A 21,600-nucleotide genomic window follows, 5' to 3' on the forward strand; every position below is an offset into this window, starting at 1 on the left:
TTGCAAAACCTATTCGCGAATTTGATATTTATATTAATTTGAAACATATTTGAGCAAAGATAAACCAACTTAACTCATACTCAAATATCGAATATGATAAAAATCATACATGGCATAAACCATTGACACCAAATATGTTAACCATGAAATATGGTCCACCTATGTGTTTAAAAGTTAAGAGATTTCCATATTTGAGACACTTTGCAAAATTTTCCCAATTTTTTTGAAAGCAAATATCATCATTAGTATTACTCTCCCCCCAAAATATTTCTTGTTCAACACCATTTGGGAATCTAAGGAATATTGGGTTTGACATTCCTTTCCAATATTTCTCCACATATTTCTTGGGAATACTCTACATTACAACAAAACATTCAAAAAGATATTAATATTTTGGCTTAAATGCACCTTTGATTCCCTATTTTCAAAAAAATGAAGTTTTGGTCCTCCTATTTTAAAAACCAACTTTTTAGTCCCCCAATTTTAACTTTTTTTGAGTTTTGATCCCTCATCCCATTTTAGGGCTAATTTTGTTGATGTGGCATTGCCATTAATGCATATCAGCGTCCACGTAGACAAATTTAATATCCATATCATTATTTATTTTTAATTCAATAAAAATTATTTTATAAAATATTTTAATTATTAAAATTATCGTATTTTTTAAAAAGAAATCAATAAAAAAATAATTCAAAAACATCAAAAATCACACCAAACAATTCATAGACCCTATTATCATCATCCACTTATCCAGTTATCCTACTCTTCTTACCAACCCAGAAAACAAAATAAACACGTTTCAGCATCATCATCATAAACTCATTAAAATAAAAAATCACAAAATTCACAACCTCTAATTTATTAAACCAAGAAAAAACAAACAGTCACAACATGGACATGGTCCTCTTTGATTCAAATCAAACTATTGCATATTGAAAGCAAGTTTTGTGTTTCAAGAACCTCCAACTTTCATCATCATCCAACTTTATATAAAACCAATCTTGAATTCAACTTCAAACTTAAAACAATTTATGGGTTTCCATTCAAACCCATCCAAAGTCATGAGTAGTTTAAAGAGTATGAGTAGTTTCTATTGAATCACAAAATCATCTCTAATTTCTTTTCGTTTTTAAAAATCCAGAAATTGTTGAGTTTAAACGGAAACCATAGGATTGGTGAAATCCATAAGGAAGGATTCTCTTTGATGGTGAATAAAATTCTAGTAGTTGAAGGTTTGATAATTAGGGTTTCAGATTTCATATTTTATAAGATTTAACAATTATTATTTCAGTTGAATATATAATTCTAATAATTAAAATATTTTATAAATAAAGTTTTATTAAATTTAAAAATATATAATAATGACATGGATATTAAATTTTTTCACATGAATGTTGCCACAACATTGGTTACAAGGCCACATCAACAAAATTAACCCTAAAATGGGATGGGGGATCAAAACTCAAAAAAAATGAAAATAGGGGGACTAAAAAACTAGTTTTTAAAATAGGGGGACCAAAACTTCATTTTTTTGAAAATAGGGGACCAAAAGTACATTTAAGCCTAATATTTTTAAATCAAAAAATATAAATGAAACATATATAATGTAAATTAATAAATATACATGTTGAATATGCTTAGCAACTTCTTATCTTGATATATTATCCTATGAAATTTAGGGAAATAATGAAATGACATGATGATTATGATGTATAAATATACATATATAATGTAAATTATTTTCAATTATCTAGACGATTACCCGTGCGATGCACGGATCTTATGCGTTGTTTTATACTATAACGTCAAAAAATTATTTGTATAAGTAACAAATTGATTATTAGCAAAAACATTAACTATTTTGAACCAAATATAATAAAATACACAAAATAATAAAATGAAAAAAAATTCAAATGAATAGTAACTCAAAATAATAATAATAATAATAATAACAATTAGTACCACTCATTAAATTAATTAATATAAGTGGGTGATGTGGCTAAATGAAAGGTTTTCATTGGTTTAAGTGAGTGATATGGATTAGGGTTTAGATAGTCAACTGGATAACTATCTAGGATATATATATATATATATATATATATATATATATATATATATATATATATATATATATATATATATATATATATATATATATATATATATAAGATAGAAAAACCTTGAAAATTAAGCTGAAACTTGAGATTTGGTTTCAGGTTCAAAGCAAGAAGAGATAGAGAGCATTTGAAAAGCTTAGTGATTAAGTAGTAGTATGTGATGATAGTGTTGTTGGTTATCAATTTGTGTCATTAGCCAGAAAAGTAACAACATTGTGGATGGATGCTGAATTACTTAAAATGGTAAGTAGTAGAAATAATTAAGAAATTGGACTGACTGCTTAAAATGGAAAAACATTATTAATCTTACTGTCTGCCACTACTACTACTACCCAAAGTAATTGTCATGGGGACCAATTTCGTATGTAGATGCATGGAAATAGGATTGTGTGGAGTCATAAAACATGCATGTGAAAAAACTAATGGAAGCAAATAGTCACTATAATGATTGAATATATCTAATCAAAAGGAAATAAAATAGTCATTAAATCATCGTATTTTGCTAAACAATTGTTTAAACAATTGTCACTAAATCATCCTATTTTGTGTAAATTATATAATCTATTGTTTCTTTATTATGTATTGAGAATTCTATTATTGTGATGTCATACTGAAAGTTGTTTTATCAAAGGACAACTTGCTCAAAGAGAAAACAACATTAGTTGAACATATAGATATAACTTACTTAATAAGGCATTGATGAAAGCAGATTTTCCAACATTAGATGAACCCTAAAGGCTTAATAGTTTTTAAATATAAAGAACATAAATAGCAAATTGGATGACAATTATCTAGACGATTACCCGTGCGATGCACGGATCTTATGCGTTGTTTTATACTATAACATCAAAAAAATATTTGTATAAGTAGCAAATTGATTATTAGCAAAAACATTAACTATTTTGAACCAAAAATAATAAAATACACAAAATAATAAAATGAAAAAAAATTAAAATGAATAGTAACTCAAAATAATAATAATAATAATAATAACAATTAGTACCACTCATTAAATTAATTAATATAAGTGGGTGATGTGGCTAAATGAAAGGTTTTCATTGGTTTAAGTGAGTGATGTGGATTAGGGTTTAGATAGTCAATTGGATAACTATATAGGATTTATATATATATATATATATAAGATAGAAAAACCTTAAAAATTAAGCTGAAACTTGAGATTTGGTTGCAGGTTCAAAGCAAGAAGAGATAGAGAGCATTTGAAAAGCTTAGTGATTAAGTAGTAGTATGTGATGATAGTGTTGTTGGTTATCAATCTGTGTCATTAGCCAGAAAAGTAACAATATTGTGGATGGATGCTGAATTACTTAAAATGGTAAGTAGTAGAAATAATTAAGAAATTGGACTGACTGCTTAAAATGGAAAAGCATTATTAATCTTACTGCCTGCCACTACTATTATTGGCCAAAGTAATTGTCATGGGGACCAATTTCGTATGTAGATGCATGAAAATAGGATTGTGTGGAGTCATAAAACATGCATGTGAAAAAACTAATGGAAGCAAATAGTCACTGTAATGATTGAATATATCTAATCAAAAGGAAATAAAATAGTCATTAAATCATCGTATTTTGTTAAACAATTGTTTAAACAATTGTCACTAAATCATCCTATTTTGTGTAAATTATATAATCTATTGTTTCTTTATTATGTATTGAGAATTCTATTATTGTGATGTCATACTGAAAGTTGTTTTATCAAAGGACAACTTGCTCAAAGAGAAAACAACATTAGTTGAACATATAGATATAACTTACTTAATAAGGCATTGATGAAAGCAGATTTTCCAACATTAGATGAACCCTAAAGGCTTAATAGTTTTTAAATATAAAGAACATAAATAGCAAATTGGATGACAATTATCTAGACGATTACCCGTGCGATGCACGGATCTTATGCGTTGTTTTATACTATAACATCAAAAAATTATTTGTATAAGTAGCAAATTGATTATTAGCAAAAACATTAACTATTTTGAACCAAAAATAATAAAATACACAAAATAATAAAATGAAAAAAAATTAAAATGAATAGTAACTCAAATTCTCAAAATAATAATAATAATAATAACAATTAGTACCACTCATTAAATTAATTAATATAGGTGGGTGATGTGGCTAAATGAAATGTTTTCATTGGTTTAAGTGAGTGATGTGAATTAAGATTTAGATAGTCAATTGGATAATTATCTAGGATTTATACATATAGATAATGAATTAAAAAGTGTTTTATTTTTTATAAAAACGAAATCAAACAGATACAAAATCAAAGCAAAAAACAACGAAATCCAGGTAATGAACAACAAAAGCTGATACAGAGAAACAAACAGAATAATTGAGAATTAGGAACAGAATCTTCACGTTTAGCATTCCGATCCCTAATCCTTCGCATCTGCCAAAATATTACGTACGTCTTTACCCAATTCATTATTAGTTCTTATCATTTCATTTCACGATCTTATGTTTTTCATTTTCAATTCAATTTTCCCAAACCCAAAATCAACCTTTCCTCTTTATAATCTCGCAATTTTGTGTTTTTATACATTGATCTCGTCAATTCCTTCTTGGGTTTTTCGTTTTTGCTGTTAAAGACTTCATTTTTGTTTTTTTCATGTTGAAAATACTGATTTTGGGGTATTTGTAGAATTCATGAAGTAAAAATCTTTGCTGGGAAGAGTGTGGATTTGCTGTTTTTCATCAAAGTTGCTCTGCTTTGGGTGATTGCTACCACCGGTACGCTCTTGCCTCAATCACATTTTTACATTTCTTTGCATACATTTCATCATGTAAATATGATGCATAATGGACTTTGTTTGTTGGCTTTGAATGATTATAGTTTAACTGCATTTTTTTAGTGTTCTGTGTGAATTTTGTATTAATGGGAATTGGGAAGCAACATTGAGTCATTGACCACAAATCCTAGCTCAAGTGGCAGAAATGCCGAAATTGCTAGGTCGGACGCTATGACCAGGGTTCGAAAATAATAAGGAATAATCCCTTCCGTCTCTATTATAAAAAAAAACACTTTTTAGGTTCATTGAATAACTAATGTATCTGGTCTATAAGATGGACTAGATACATTAAACATTCTACGAATCTAAAAACTAAAATTTTTCTTACAATAAAGATGAGAGGGAGTATTACATATGGTTGCTTTAGATTTATCTGTTGTATGGGAAGAGTTGATTGGAAAAGTCTAATGAAATTGGAATTATAGGTTGTTAGATTAGGTGATATATTAGCTTGGGTTCTGGTGGTGCTGAAACTGATTCATGAAATCAGAAAACTTGTAGAAGAATTAGGAGGAGTTGCAACTATAGGGTACATAAGATCGTGGCAGATATGAATAATGACCCTACCAATGAATGCAAGTGTGGTGCACTAAAATTTTGATTGTGTTGTAGAGGAAATAGGATGTTATTTACTTTATAGATATGATGTTACCTAGAGAATGAGATAGGAAAGGACTGAGCTGAAGAAGTAGTACAGAGTGGGCATATAGATCCTGTCATTTGAGTTAGTATTTTTCTTTTGATTGAAAAATTTGTGTTGTGAGTGAGTTTAGCTGTCTAGGAAAAGCTTGGATTTTTTTGACATAGTTGTCGAAATAAATATACGCCTAAATACATAATGGAAATGCTCTATATCTGCAGTTTATCACTTCATGAATCTTTAATAACATATTCTCAATCCAAACTTATTACATTTGAATTCCTAAACATCTTGTGGACTACCCTTCCAGTTTAATCCCTTTTCACTTATTTGAGTTGCTAGTAAGATACTCGGCTATTCTTAAATACACGCAATGACGGTAGTAATATAAATGTTGCATTAATAGTGCTGACAAAGTCCTCCCGCTACTTTCATCCCGCAGGTTGCAACTTGCAAATATGAGTCTGATTAATCATTTATTTCATGTAATATGAAAGATTGTTTTTCTTGTTTTACAATAGTAATCACTTTGATACCTTGCTCAAATGTGGTCATTGAATGCAGAAAATGCTGGCAGATACCCCCTCATCTCATATGAATTCGGCTGTTTCTTCACCTCAAAGAATATTTTCAAATTCAAGGATCGAAAATTGTGAATACCCCAATAGTGGGGCCTCCTCTTCTCTTTCCCGGCTCGATGCAGATATCAACGGCAGTTATGAATCTGATCTGTTCTCAATTTCATGGAATCAGGACTACGGTTGCTTTGCTGCTGGAACAAGTCATGGTTTTCGAATCTATAATTGTGAACCTTTCAAAGAAACTTTCCGACGTGATTTAAAAAGCGGCGGCTTCAAAATTGTAGAGATGCTGTTCCGCAGCAATATCCTAGCACTTGTTGGTGCTGTAGCTAATTCCAATTACCCACCCAATAAAGTTTTGATTTGGGATGACCATCAGAGCAGGTGCATTGGTGAATTCACTTTTAGATCTGAAGTTCGTGGAGTGAAATTAAGACGTGATCGAATTGTGGTTGTTCTTGAGCATAAGATCTATGTTTATAACTTCATAGATTTGAAGCTTCTTCATCAAATTGAAACTATGTCAAATCCTAGGGGGTTGTGCTGTCTTTCATACCAGTCAAATACATTTGTTTTGGCTTGTCCAGGTCGTCACAAAGGACAGGTTCGAGTGGAACACTTTGGATTGAATATGACAAAATCAATCAATGCCCATGATTCCCAAATTGCCTGCTTCACTCTGACGGCAGACGGTCTCCTTCTTGCAACTGCTAGTCTGAAGGGCACTTTGATTAGAATCTTCAATACAATGGACGGGTCTCTCTTACAGGAAGTAGGTTACTACACCATGTATTTAATCATCGTGATAAATCATCATTATGCTGAACTTGCTGTTTTCATATTTTCCTTTTCCAGACTTTTCTTTTTCACATTCGTATAGTATGAAATGGATTGACCGGAAAATATTTTTTTTAATGCTTTATTTTGTTGAGAATTTTTCCATATTCTTATAACTGATTGAAAGCGAGAAAATAGAGCAAACTTCATCTAAGTATAGTAAGGCATTTTCACTGCTGTAAGTTTTTTACTGTGTTGAACAGCCCTGCATCTTGGTCATTCTTAAATACATACGAAATATAACAATTTTCTTTGCAGCTTTTGGAAGACTCTAGTTGCAATAACAATGTTTTAGCATGTCTTTATCAGTTTGATCTTCTTTATCAGTTTTCCCCTTTTCGTTTTCAATAATCCATTTTCTCTTTCATGTAAGGTAAGAAGAGGGGTGGATAGGGCTGAAATCAGCAGTATAGCTCTGTCTCCAAATGTCCAATGGTTGGCAGTATCAAGTGACAAAGGAACTGTTCATATATTCAACTTGAGAGTGAGAGTGTTTGGGGAGGATAGTATGATACGCCCAACTGCTGTCCAAGGGCCTGTACTGCTTCATCAGAATTCTTCAACTGCTTTAGATCCCTTGATTTCTCCAAATACCGGTGCCAACCCCAATTCATCGTTATCTTTCATGAGAGGTAAAATTGTTTTACTTTTGTAATGTAGGGCGCCTGAAATTATCATAATTTGGAGATTCATTCAGATCATTTTTTCCAGTTTACCAATTCGAATACTTATCTTATCCAGCCCAGGGAGTCACAATATGTTTGTACGGTTTTTAGATAATTTGTATGCCTATATCATTTAGAAAACTTAATGGAATCGCTTGATTCATGAAATAAGATCAACCCCCTCCCCAGCCCCCATGACAGGGCATGACTCTATGTTGCTATGTGCATTCTAGTGCTGTTCAAATTGTTAATTCTATTTTCAAGGATAACTCTATATATACGACACACAAAATGTCAATTTTTTGTGCTCCGTTAGATTTACTTTTGGATTTGTGCAGGGTAACATCAACATTTTTTTCCTGCACAAATCTACATGAAATCAATGATTTTGCGCATTAGGTTTGTTTGTTTCTTTATTTATTTAATTGTTCTTTTGGTTTATGAGTTATCGGCATAGCATTGCCTCTTTGAGAATCAACTCCTTGCAAGCATGTAGTATCTTCTCTAATAGAAGCCATATATATATTTAAGGCTGTTCTCTATATATCAACTCATGATTTTTTAGCTTACTTTTAAGATGGAAAATTGCATAACATTTATGGCACTTTTATTTTTTTGTGCTTACCTATTATCTCCGAAAATATTGTAGGGGTTTTACCAAAATATTTTAGCTCAGAATGGTCATTTGCACAGTTCCGCTTGCCTGAAAGCACTAAATTCATTGTGGCATTTGGATCACAAAACACTGTCCTAATTGCTGGAATGGATGGAAGGTATGTCTGTTTGCTATCATCTTACTGTTAAGCGTGGACTTGTCAATTGTGTGCATTTAACCCCTCTGTTTTTCTAAAATTGAATCCTTGATTTTTGATATTTTCAATAAAGTTGAGGTACACATAATATAGTAGTGTTGCATGCCGTTGAAAAGTTGAAATTAATGGCTCATTAGTGATAGTGATCCAGGTTGGGCGTATATAATTGAATAATTTTCTGTAGTATGCTCATTTTTTTTTAATGGCATCTGTAGTATGCTCATTAGTTATTGTTTCTGCATATATACTTTCAGATACCGAGAAAGTGTCGTCAGCTTTTATAAAATCACTGTTTCTGCATAATCTGTTTCCATACGCTACCATCCCCCTTGCTTTGTAGTTGGTCGCATGTTATGATTTAATCAACCTCAAAAGAATATATTTTAAATCAATAATAAAATTAGTGTACATGACAATTCATAATCAATAGTTAACTAGGACAATGTTGTAAAATTGTTACATATATTCTTTTATTTATTGTTTTTCTTATGTGAAAAAAGTTTAAACGTCACTTAGAACGGATAGAGTACTTCCTTTTAGCCTCTTTAAGATCATTTAATGAACTTGATTCTCCTCATCCTTACATACAGCCTCTCTTTTTTGTCTCAGTTTTTACAGATGCAGCTTTGATCAAGTAAATGGAGGAGAGATGTTGCAGAAGGAGTATGTTCGCTTCCTAAAATGTTAAATAAGGCACGGATGAACTATTTCAAGCACTATTTGTGAATAATATGCCCCCAGCATCAAGCAATAAACTCTTCTCCTTCTATGTAAATATGTATATTTTGCTTGTAAATATTGTGTAAAAAAATGAAACAAAATTGAAAAGGAGACAAATTGATAGCAATTGCTAAGATAATAAATTGCTTGTTGAATGTGTTAGTTTACTTACACCAGCCCGTGGGAATTTTATTGCATTAAACAAATACTAAAATTATGTTACATTGGTACATTCATGCCTCTACTTATAAACACATATGAACATGCATGGACCAATGTAACATGAATGTATACTGCAGATGGTGATGCATATGACAAAACAATATATTTGCTCTTAACTGAGATACACATTGCTCGCATAAAGGATCTGTTATGAAACTCTTCTAAATACTAGATGTTATCATCACTTGTGATTTGTTATATCCGCAGGACAGGAGAAAAATAGAGGTATTGAAATTCCTCTGATAATAACTAGAGGAGACATTGCGCCACATATCAGTAAATTAGTGAACAGCTTGTGGTTATGCATATTATTAGAAAGTTGAATGCACTAAACACATGACCCAATAGAAACCATTGCAGCATGTATTCCACCAAAATAAAATCCTTTATACTTGTTAACAAATATAAATTCCTTTATACTTATTAAAATATTCCTTGGCAAGTGTCTATCTGACGCAGTACGGAAGCGTGAAGGAAAAGCAAGCGCTAATCCTATAATAAAACACAGGTTCGCAAGCGACAAACCTGTCAGATAAGGCTCTGGAATCCACCAGATTTCCGGAATCCACCAGAAAGAGTAACTAATCTAGAATCCACTAGACTTCCGGAATCCACCAGAAGGAGTAACTAATCTAGAATCCACTAGACTTCCGGAATCCACCAGAAGGAGTAACTAATCTAGAATCCACTAGACTTCCGGAATCCACCAGAAGGAGTAATTTGGAGTCCACCAAATTTGAGAAAATTCTCTATAATTTTATTGAATGAAAAAAGTTCCCTTCAAGGCTACAATAGTTTACCTTAAATAGTAGTGAAAAATAAAAATAACAAATCTTCTAAAAGATTGTAAAAATAAAAATAACAAACCTAGCTAAAATATAAAAATAACTAATCTAGGTGAAATATAAAAATAAGAAATCTACCTAAAATATAATAAAACTAAATCTAACTAAAATAATAAAATACTGAAGAAATCCTCCTACATCAGTCTCCTCTACCTCAAAAGAACTCGACCCCGAGTTCTCATCTTGATAAGGAGCCTCATTTGCTTGATACTGACTCATGCGTTTATCATAGTAGAAACTTAGTATCGGTTTTTCTTTAATTACCAAATTCTTTCTCGTTTGCTCGATAGCTACTTTTTGCTCTTCTTTTAGTCTTGTCTCATACCGACTCTTTTCTTCTTTAAAAGCTTGATTTTTCTCCTCTAACTTGAGATACAACTCCCTCCGTTTTGTTACACGTTCTAAGCTTCTAAAAATAGGGAATGAACCTTGAGTTATCCTTGATCTTGCAGTGTGCATTGACACAATAGACCAATTGCCTTCATCAACATAGTTCTTCTCCGAATCATCTCGTTCATCGATCTCCTTCTTCTCATCTTTGGATTCGTCCACTTCAACCGAAACATCTTGTTCAGCTACTAATTTAACTTCTTTCAGTTTTGTTTGATCAGAACGATCGTTGAGTTTCTGCGGAAGAGATGGTTGACTATCATCTAGGGTTTCGGTATCTGTATCAACAATATGTTCGTAGGATCCATTCTTTTTAGTAACACCAGCTTCAATATCAACAACAAATTTTATTGAGTTTAACTCTTTGTTGCCACCGATTTTATGCACTTCATGGTTCTCACTCTCGTCTTCAGGCAAATCAGTATTCCTGTTTGTTGTTTTGACCGTAAAAATATTGTTTGTCTCATGACCATTCTCAACAAACAAATCGATTTTAGTACATTCTTTTACCTCATGTTCCTTTGCTTCAAACTTATCCGCTGCGAGTTTACAAGCAACGTGTCCTTTATCTCTATGATGCCGTCGGACGTTGTTGGTGGTATTGTAGTAGGCGTTGTTGTTGTTCAAACAATTTGATAATATCGTTATTTGTGCACTCAAAGCAGTTAGGGCTGCGGTAACATCCGCGGTAAATCCCTCAAGGTCTGCCCTGGTCGCTGGTTTATCTCCCATGACTGTTCAATTCACGAAAGAACAGGGGAAACCTGCTCTGATGCCAACTGACGCAGTACGGAAGCGTGAAGGAAAAGCAAGCGCTAATCCTATAATAAAACACAGGTTCGCAAGCGACAAACCTGTCAGATAAGGCTCTGGAATCCACCAGATTTCCGGAATCCACCAGAAAGAGTAACTAATCTAGAATCCACTAGACTTCCGGAATCCACCAGAAGGAGTAACTAATCTAGAATCCACTAGACTTCCGGAATCCACCAGAAGGAGTAACTAATCTAGAATCCACTAGACTTCCGGAATCCACCAGAAGGAGTAATTTGGAGTCCACCAAATTTGAGAAAATTCTCTATAATTTTATTGAATGAAAAAAGTTCCCTTCAAGGCTACAATAGTTTACCTTAAATAGTAGTGAAAAATAAAAATAACAAATCTTCTAAAAGATTGTAAAAATAAAAATAACAAACCTAGCTAAAATATAAAAATAACTAATCTAGGTGAAATATAAAAATAAGAAATCTACCTAAAATATAATAAAACTAAATCTAACTAAAATAATAAAATACTGAAGAAATCCTCCTACATCACTATCAATGAGAGATGTCTTCAGGAATTTAGCTTGGTTGATCGTGTTGGAGCTGTTGTTTGGTGAGGTGTTTGGCTAATCTGAGTGGATAGTTCTAGTTTTTGCTTGACTTTGGAGTGGTCGTTTTGGTTGTGGCTGTAGTGGGGATTTCAGGATTTGTTTGTAAGCTGCCCTTTGTTGCAGTGTAAGGGTTTGTTGCGTAGGTGTTTGTTTGCTTTTAATCCAGTTGTTCCTTCCTGGTTGTATAAAGGAACTACTTGCCTTCTTTATATGCTTTCTAGCTTCTCATGTACTTGTTAAAAGATTGCTATCTAATAAATTTTACCAATTCAAAAAAAAAAAAAAAAAGAGACTGGTAGGCATCTGTGTGTTGACCACATTGCAATTTGTGTGAATCATAATACTATTATTTGTAATAAATTGCATTGTTGTTCTACAACATTTTGCCTTTTATTGCTCTCTTATTTGTTTTTTTTATACCGGCATCTCCTTGGTCTCTAATATGATCCTCTGATGTTTGGGTGCCCAGGAGTATTTTGACAACTATATAGCATAGTTTCAGCAAGATTACAGCTTAGATCTTGTGCTTTTCTCATCGAATACAATCATCACCTTCCCTATAGCTTTCCTATCTCTTATAGCAGAGAAGGCGAGGTTGGCCTGCAACAGTAAGAAATTGTTTACACATCAATATAGCACTAACCCCCATTGAACATCAATAGGACACATGTACGGAGAATAAGGCAAACAGTACAAATTTATGGGGTAAATCAGCATTTTAGTCATTGAAATTGTAAGAGTCGGCCGATTTACTTCTTCAAATTTGCAAAATAGCAATTTAGTCCCTTAAATTGAACAATGTCAATCAATTTAGTCTGTTTTCTAATTTAACACTACGATTTTGAAGGTATTATGATTGTCTTAATGCTCCAAGAGACTATTTAAGTCAATACATAAGTCTTTTATTGGTTTTGATGGATGTTCAAAACAAATATATTTTGATGGAGGGACTAAATCGATTGACCTTCTAAAATTTAAGAGACTAATTTGCTATTTTGTAAATTTGAGGGACTAAATTGCTCGACCCTTACAATTGCAAGAACAAAAATGATTCCAAATTTCTGGCTAAAAAGTTATTTTCTCAAAAAGTTAAGTATAAATGATAAATTCAACCTTTATAATGAGCCATTATAGAATACATCAAATCTAAACTAAAAAGTAGTGGATATTATAAATAACATCTACATCAATCCATAAATATTTCATCAAAATCAAAACTGTAAAAACTAATGAGAAAAGGCTGATATATAACATTTATCGTATTAACAATTGCCTTTGGTCATTGATAACACAACTAGTATATCACGTACTCCTATTTAGATAAATGCTTCGTTACCTTCAAAAAGTATAAATAGCAAGAATATGTGTAACCATTCTTATTTCCCCACCCTAACCACACACAAATTTTAACCTGATCAAATAGAACCCCAAGAAAAAGTGAACATTGAGCTATATATTGTGATGAGATCCCCATTTAAACTAAAGTCAACACTGAACCAGAATAAGGCCAGTAATAAACATGCTGATTTAGATATACCAGTGAACTATCTAAAGCAATAGTTTCCTTCAAAGAGTTACAGCAGTAGTGAAATCTCTTTCAACAAAAAGGTCAAATCTTGAATGTAGATTGAATTAGAGATTAGAGAATGCACAAATTATTAAACCAGTTAAGACAAGGGAATTTCTGACCTCTGACAGGCTGTAAGAATGAGAAATGTGAACGGAAATCAAGCCTTTTGTCAACCAAGACAGTAGCTCCTTCAGAGAGTCTTCAAGAACAACTGGGCGGTGTATTTTATAACTACCCCAATACAGGCCATGTACTGTCCAATTCTGCCAAAAAATAAGAAAGAGAACACAATATTGTGTACATCATGACGGTAAGCCAGATAAGTTTTTTCTGTTACAGATTATAATATTTAGGCTTAACTATACATTTGGTCCCTTACGTTTATTTTAGGTTTCAATTTGGTCCCTTACGTTTAAAAAGTATCAATTTGGTCCCTTACGTTTATTTTAGGTTTCAAGTTGGTCCTTTCCGTCAATTTTGTCACATGTGGCAGTCAATTTGCATACGTGGACTGACACGTGGCACTTGGACACGCTGACACGTGTACTATTCAAACGGTGTTAATGACAAAACTAACGGAAAGGACTAACTTGAAACTTAAAATAAACGTAAGGGACCAAATTGATACTTTTTAAACGTAAGGGACCAAATTGAAACCTAAAATAAACGTAAGGGACCAAATGTGTAGTTAAACCTAATATTTAATATACAAACTTATGTATAGTGCCGTCATCGGAAATACCCTACGAAACTAAAAGTTTTCAGGTAAAAATATGTGCATGTTAATTAAACACCCTGGCACCCTGCTCACCAATTTAACAAAAACTAAAAGTGAGCAACATTACAAGTGATGCATAAATTGTATGAATATGTATGCTAGTACGGGTACATCCGTACATATAATTGAGGACATTGTTTTGGGAAGTGGGATATCTAGAGGTTTATCAAACAACAAAAGCTACAGTCATGATATCAATCATTGAAGAGAAGAAAGAAGAGATTAAATCAATGTTGATGGGAAAATGTAAGATGTGCTCCCTCCATATCCCTTCCCAATTGATTTCAAACTGATTCTTATTAAAATGTAATTTTTTTCTTCAAAAAAAAAAATTTAATTTTAAATTCAAAGTGTATGTGAATAATGCATGACCAGATCAGGCAGCAAGCTGTCCGCGTATAAAGTTATTTAGTGATAAAACAAGACAAGGTAATTGCATAGTCTGAAACTCTATTCCTGATGTACCTTAACAAGAGCAATGTTAGCAGGGATGACAGGAACTTCTCCACTTGCAAACCCAATTATTAGAATGTTAGCTCCCCATTTCAGAAGCCGCAAAGATTCTTTGTTAAGCTTGCCTCCAACAGGGTCATACAGGACATCGACCCCTTTAAGCCTTCTGACCTTAAGGAACTCTTTGACACTCTCGGTGACATTTTCATTACCCAAGTCCACCACATGATCCACACCAAGTGATTTCAAGAGCTGCACTTTTTCAGCCCCTCTGACAACAGATTGTACAAAACAATAAACACTCAACTCCGATGGATATCAATTTAGATATTAAAATCCAGAAATCTAGAAAGGAAGCTTCTCGTTGTATAAGCTGAAATTAACACAGGCATCTCAATTTTTTTTCAGAAACTCTCTCATTCAACCTACCCATAAAACAACTATACATTTACAAAGACTTCTCTATGAATAAAAATCCATAAATTCATTTTAGCTAAGAAGCTCATGGGAGCTAGAAGCCAATCCAACCTGAACCCTACTCAAAGCATAATGCCATTGTGCACAAAATATGCAAAAGCAAAAGAGTACCTAGCAACAGCAATGACAACGGCTCCGCATGCTTTTCCAATTTGCACAGCTGCTAGACCCACTCCTCCTGCTGCACCCAAAACCAACAATACCTACCAAGAATTCCACAACCCCGCTTAACCCCACCAACAAACAGAACAATATATACATTACCCACGAACAAGTGAAGTAAACATTATATATTATACCTGACCAGATGTCAACTGAGCTCTATGAACAAGTGCAACATGTGAAGTGCCAAATGCCACAGCAAGTGCTCCAGCAGCAACCAAATCGCAACCTTGCGGCATGCGAAACCTTCAAGTAGAAAACTTACAAATGTGACGCGACAAAAAAATATATTGAAGTGCATGCATGCTTGAATTCACTTTTGGCTCCAAAGAGTGATTTAAAGACTTAAAATTGATTTTGGTATGTTTGAGAGTTCTCTCTTATAATTGATTTTGTCTCTAAAATTGATTTTAAATTTTAAATTCTAAGTCACGATTTTTAGTTTTTACCTCAAAACATGATTTCAAAGATTGGATTTTACTATACAGAAAGGTTTAGCGGCACAACTTGTTGCCCGTCTAGGCGTCTACCTTTTGTCCGTGTGTAATTATCTTATATAACTAAAATAGATTCTTACACTATAATCTCATACACTCATATATATTACTCCCTATGTCTCTAAATATAAGCATACATTTGATAAAAATCGTCCCTAAATGTAATCCTTTTTCAAATGACTGCTACTAGTTACATTAATCGAATTTTTTCAAATAAGCCCCTAATTAATACCGCCAAGTATCTAAAAGTAAAAAATTAATTATATATACATGGAAGTAATTTAGGTACACTTCAACATAAAATAAACATATTAACGTCTCTGTGAACATAACTTAGTCGATAGGGACAGACATTGCATGTAATATGTTGGAACCGAGGTTAGGGGTTCGATACCTAATACTAATAACAGTTATGAGTATTTAACTAAGTTTCACACATAAATGTATCTAAACATAAAACAAATTATACAAAATCAAATTTCATTGTTATAGAACCAAACACACACTTAGAAAATGCAAAGAGGAGGAATGGAATCTCACAATTCGTTCTGATCAACAACTATATACTGAGCATAAGAACCAAGAGCAGCAAAGGAACAAACAGGGTCTCCAATACGAAAATTGGTAACTTTGGAACCAACGGAATCAACGATGCCTGAAAAATCAGATCCAGGAATGAACGGCAAAGGTGGTTTCTCTTGATACTTGCCAAGAATCTGCAAGTAATTAGCGAAATTCAAGCTTGTAGCTTTGATTCTAACTCTTACTGCTGTAGGAGAATTCAATTGAGGGATTGGGTGATTCTTGGATACGATTATTGGGCTGTTATCATCTTCCACGCTCACCGTTGGGTCACCCAATTTTCTGCACACTAACGCTTCCATTTCTACGATCTTTCTTCGTTTCGTTTTTGTTCACTTCCACTGCGATTCTGATATGAAATGTAAGAGTGCAACAGAGGTCAACAATTTTTATTATATTTATTTAATTAATGTGATGATTTTCATACCAAATTTGATCTGATTCTATCAATCCATTTCTAAAATATTTGTAACATACTCCTTTTTTTTTTTTTTTTTGAGATATAACATACTCCTTTTTATAACCAACAATTTGAAGGAAAAAAAAAATTTGTATTTTTTATAAGAAATTTTGACAAATTTTCAAATGTATCAAATATTTAATTTAATTTATACTTTAATTTATTATGAAAGAATATTAAAAATAAGTAAGTTAGTTGAATCAACAGTAATTAAATAAGGATATAAATAAAATAAATTTAAATTTACAAGAGTATTAAATGAAAATAATTATTTACAACGTGCTTCATTGGTTTGTGTAATTTTTTCAAAGTGTTCCTTATAAAAAGGACATAATATATAATATATTTAATTTTTTTTTAGAAACTCATTTATCTTATTTATTCATAATATATTTAATTTTTTTTGAGTAAAATCTTTTTTTTTTTTTTTATAAATGTGTACATATTAATCTTTTATTTTTTTTAATCATTATTAGCATATTTATCTTTTTTTTTTCTTTTTTTTTTCACATAGATTTTTTTTTACACAATGGATTTCATTCAAGTTGTTTCAATATAAGATGAACAATAATCATAAATTTAGGAACTAGCAATAAAATAAGTTGTCCCAGCTAAGTCACGAGCCACTAAATTAATTTATCTCTTAACATAAGTGACCTTCTAGTTTTTTGAAGCAAGTGACCATCTAGTTCTAATTCAAATCTAGTAATCTTCTACATAATTCAATAATTGCAACTCTACTTGATTTTTAGCTTTGTTACCAAGAGCTTACACCACTTGCAAGCAGATTGTTTCGATCTGACTTGTGAATTATGCAACCATGTGAGTGCTTCCAATTCTCCTATAGCTGTCGCCTCAACAATGACAGGTTTGCCTTCAAGCCTCTTTGTGAACGCAGCAACAAACTTACCATTATCGTCCCGTAAACATGCTGCAACGCAAAATAAATTTTGTTCCGCATAACATGCTGTATCGACATTGTACTTAAGCATACCTGCCGGAGGTTTAATCCACCTCTGATTACCTTTTGTTGTTATGTTGTAGCCGTCATGCATTTTCGTTTTATGAAGATTAAGGATTGCTTTCAAGTTATTTGGTTAACGATTATTTGGTTGAATTAGAGGACTCGTAACAAGTGTTTTTACAATAACAAAGCTTTTTATGCGGGTTTAGTGGTCTCTCAAATAAAAATTCATGTTTGCTTTTACAATAACAAAGCTTTTTATACGAGTTTAGTGGTCTCTCAAATAAAAATTCATGTTTAGTGATGATTCAAGGTGAAATTCAAAGGTTTTGATCGTTGTTTTAGTCTTGGGTTTAACAGCCCTTTGTTATGTTTGGGCTTGCCAATTTTGTAACCTCTTTTACTAATCGGTACTCTTATTCGGTTGTCAAACTTGCAATGTAATACTATTCGTGTCAGAACGTTTTAGTATGTACGGATTAGTATGTACTTGTAATACTATTCTTTTTTTTTTTGTTTACAATGAGTTGGAAATCGAACACAGTACTTGTATCGTACTATCCAAACTTCTCACCACTAAATCAAACCTAATAGCTTCCTTACTCATTCATTTTATTCGATTAATATTGTGAAAAATACTAAAACATATATAAATATGAAATACTATTATTTTTTTTAATTTCTTACTCGTATGTGCACCGGTACCGATGGATGATATATTATTTTACTCCGATTAAGTGAAAAAGCACCTAGTGGAGCAGATTCCAGCTATACACAATAATAATAATAATAATAATAATAATAATAATAATAATAATAATAATAATAATAATAATATAGTGTCCCAAGTACCGGTTAAGAATATTAATAAAAAAATTATTTTGAAACGTGCTTATTCAAATATCTTATAAAAAAATTATCTTACCAATATTTTTTGAATCAAATCTTACCAATATTAATTTTATCTTTTATTAATTTTATTAGTATCCCATAACATTAGTATATAACCCATAATATAAATGCAATTATGCAACTTGCCAAATGTTGGGCAATGATCTATATATATATATATATATATATATATATGGATAATATAAAATCTTATACACTTACCAAAAGAAGCAATATATGATGAAGATTTGATTTAGACATACAGACTAAATATGGAGAGGCAACAGAAAGAAGGAGCTCCCCTTCAGTCCAAGCACATATATATGCAAAATATATATCTTCCGCTTCATTCATCCATATATTAATAATATTAATTCAATTAATGAATGAATCGCTATATGGTTCAGCAATCATATATATGTATGGGCTGAAGGAAGCCCCTTCATTCTCTTTCTCTCCCATTCTCACACACACAATCTCCTCTGCTTGCTAGCTAGCTGCTGCATCACATCTATATATATTTCCATGCAAGTTTTCAAACTGATTAATTAGAATGTTTTTTGAAAAATAACAAATAGGTTATATATGCATGGTTGTTTGTATAGTTATTTACTAGAGTAGAGACTAGTTTGGTTGACACAAACTTGAACCTGAGTAACTACTTACTACTACTAAGAGGGATTAAGAACAGAAAGCTCAGAGGTATATGCTGACAGGAATCCTAAAACTGTTATGGTTTTATGGCTATATGTGCTAATGTGCTATATGATGCTTAGATGAAAGAAAACGAGTGTGTGTGTTATAAAGAAATGAATACTGTATACAAAGACCAAAAGCACATAATATATAATGGCCAACAAGGAAATGCATTAGTAATAATTTTATATATACTATGCAAAATTTTGAGACATGATGGGTCAGTGTCCCTACATGAGAGTCAAAGAGGACAATATAGTATAATGGTTGAATAAATAATAAGTTCCACTTACACTCACATTAATGTTGCAGTACCACTTTCTTCAATGCAAAAACTAAATGTACTCCTTCTATAATAATGTTCAGTTTCACAGCAGCGATCCTCAGCTCTATTGTAGTCCTTGTATATATCGGGTCTAATTTATCTTTATAAAATCGGTTTGTAAGATGATAAATGTTCCTATTTGTAACTATATGTTCATGCCATATTCTATCTGATTGAACTAGTTGAACAAGGGTTAAACAAGTTAGAAATTCAGGGTTCAAGTCCTGGCAAAATGTAAAAAAAATTAACATAATAATTAACATACTAACAATTTCTCATTAAAAAAAAATGCAAATAAGTTTAATGAGATATGTTTATTCAAGGTCACAACTAGCCAGTGTTTTCTAAATCCTAAATGTCACTTGCATCCATTTAAAGTATAGATCAACCTATATATAGTAGCTACTAACTTTCCTACATTCTCAACAATATTCATTTAATTGCTAACTAATCATTCAAAGGGGATAGTGCTTGGATCCTTAGACATGCATAGGATACAAGTTGCTCTACAGTCTACAATGTGCTTTATTAGCTGTTTATTATGATAATAACTTAATAATAACTCGATACAAAAGATGAACGAAACAATAAAATACAATGATTATGAATTTTGGTTAAATATACATATGTCTTCAACTACAGATCAGTTGCAGTTCTGTCTTATTGATAGTAAAAGAATGAGTTGTAAATGTAATACTCATATATAAATACTACGGTCCATAAAAAAAAACTCTTGACCGGTACCATGGAGATATTATCTATTGTTCACGTATGTAAATATAAGATAAGATACAAATGGTGAGCTATTCTATTGAGAAACAGAAGAGAAGCTCCAAGGGGAATAGTTATCGGGCCGGATGAGATTTTTGTAAGGATTCAAGTCATTTCATGAAAATGGCTATTATCAAAGAAGGCTACTTCACCATGTTTATTTTAGGAGTGGTGCATTGAGCCTTTTGAATGTATAGTTCGCTAGTTTGGGCGGAGTTTATAGATTTGACCGATCAAATGAGATGTATTTGATTGGGATTCTTTTTGTTTGGGTTGAGTATTATTTGTACTTCTCCTTCCGGTATGGGTAAAGTATCTTTTATACTTTTTCCATATATCTATAAAATCGTTTGCCGTTCCGAAAAAAAAAAGAAGAGAAGTTCCAAGAATACTCTAAACAACTAATGTAAAACACATTTTGCCCTAAAAATGATCTGCCATTTTTCTTCCAAGTGCCTCCTTTTATAGTCTCACATTCCTTGATTTAATGGGCATTTCCCAAGATTTGAATGTCCAAGCCCAATAAGCTATAACTCTGATATTCATATGCAACTTTTTCGTAGGACACGTGGAGCTGAAGCACGCGAAGCTCCTGTCTCTCGTCCGTGCAATTCACATGGAGTTGAAGCATGCGTAGCTCACGTCACTCGTCCGTGCAGATGGCGTGGAGTTGGAGCATGTATAGCTCACGTCACTATGTTCGTCCATGACGCATGGAAGATCAAGTCGAGGTCCAAAAGACTTGCACAATTGAACTAAGGGTGGAGTTCAACATGACCTAAATGACCACATTGAGTCAGTCGTGATGAAAATTGAGCTTAAAATGACCTGGCTGGTCAAGTTGAGCGTAGAGCTCATGGTCAAGCTAAGTCAGACATGCTGAAGACAGTGTTCATGGTCGAGCTGAGCTAAACATGCTGAAGATGGAGCTCCTGGTCGAGTTGAGTTGGGCATACTAAGG

At 32.3% G+C, this 21,600-nt stretch overlaps 2 protein-coding genes across 4 annotated transcripts; one reads left to right on the forward strand and one right to left on the reverse strand.

Annotated features, from left to right (window-relative positions):
* Positions 1–4,360: 4,360 nt before the first annotated feature.
* Positions 4,361–9,343, forward strand: LOC123913390 (autophagy-related protein 18c-like). Of its 2 annotated transcripts, XM_045964111.1 has the most exons (6): positions 4,361–4,541; positions 4,779–4,867; positions 6,131–6,919; positions 7,358–7,616; positions 8,299–8,422; positions 9,071–9,343. In XM_045964111.1, exons 3-6 carry the CDS (start codon positions 6,134–6,136, stop codon positions 9,147–9,149), a joined length of 1,248 nt encoding a protein of 415 aa, XP_045820067.1. In that variant the 5' UTR covers positions 4,361–4,541; positions 4,779–4,867; positions 6,131–6,133; the 3' UTR covers positions 9,150–9,343. The 2 variants fall into 2 exon arrangements, with proteins under 2 accessions (XP_045820067.1, XP_045820065.1); XM_045964109.1 differs by having other exon boundaries at positions 4,380–4,541; positions 4,779–6,919.
* Positions 9,344–12,338: 2,995 nt separating this feature from the next.
* On the reverse strand, positions 12,339–19,657 carry LOC123913391 (quinone oxidoreductase-like protein 2 homolog). Of its 2 annotated transcripts, XM_045964113.1 has the most exons (7): positions 19,070–19,657; positions 16,491–16,881; positions 15,591–15,699; positions 15,403–15,494; positions 14,827–15,085; positions 13,703–13,846; positions 12,339–12,613 (listed from the first exon to the last, which is right to left on the reverse strand). In XM_045964113.1, exons 2-7 carry the CDS (start codon positions 16,832–16,834, stop codon positions 12,521–12,523), a joined length of 1,041 nt encoding a protein of 346 aa, XP_045820069.1. In that variant the 5' UTR covers positions 16,835–16,881; positions 19,070–19,657; the 3' UTR covers positions 12,339–12,520. The 2 variants fall into 2 exon arrangements, with proteins under 2 accessions (XP_045820069.1, XP_045820068.1); XM_045964112.1 differs by lacking the exon at positions 19,070–19,657 and having other exon boundaries at positions 16,491–17,002.
* Between the last annotated feature and the right edge of the window lie 1,943 nt (positions 19,658–21,600).

Source organism: Trifolium pratense, linkage group LG3 (assembly GCF_020283565.1).
Source record: "Trifolium pratense cultivar HEN17-A07 linkage group LG3, ARS_RC_1.1, whole genome shotgun sequence".
NCBI classification, from domain to species: domain Eukaryota; kingdom Viridiplantae; phylum Streptophyta; class Magnoliopsida; order Fabales; family Fabaceae; genus Trifolium; species Trifolium pratense.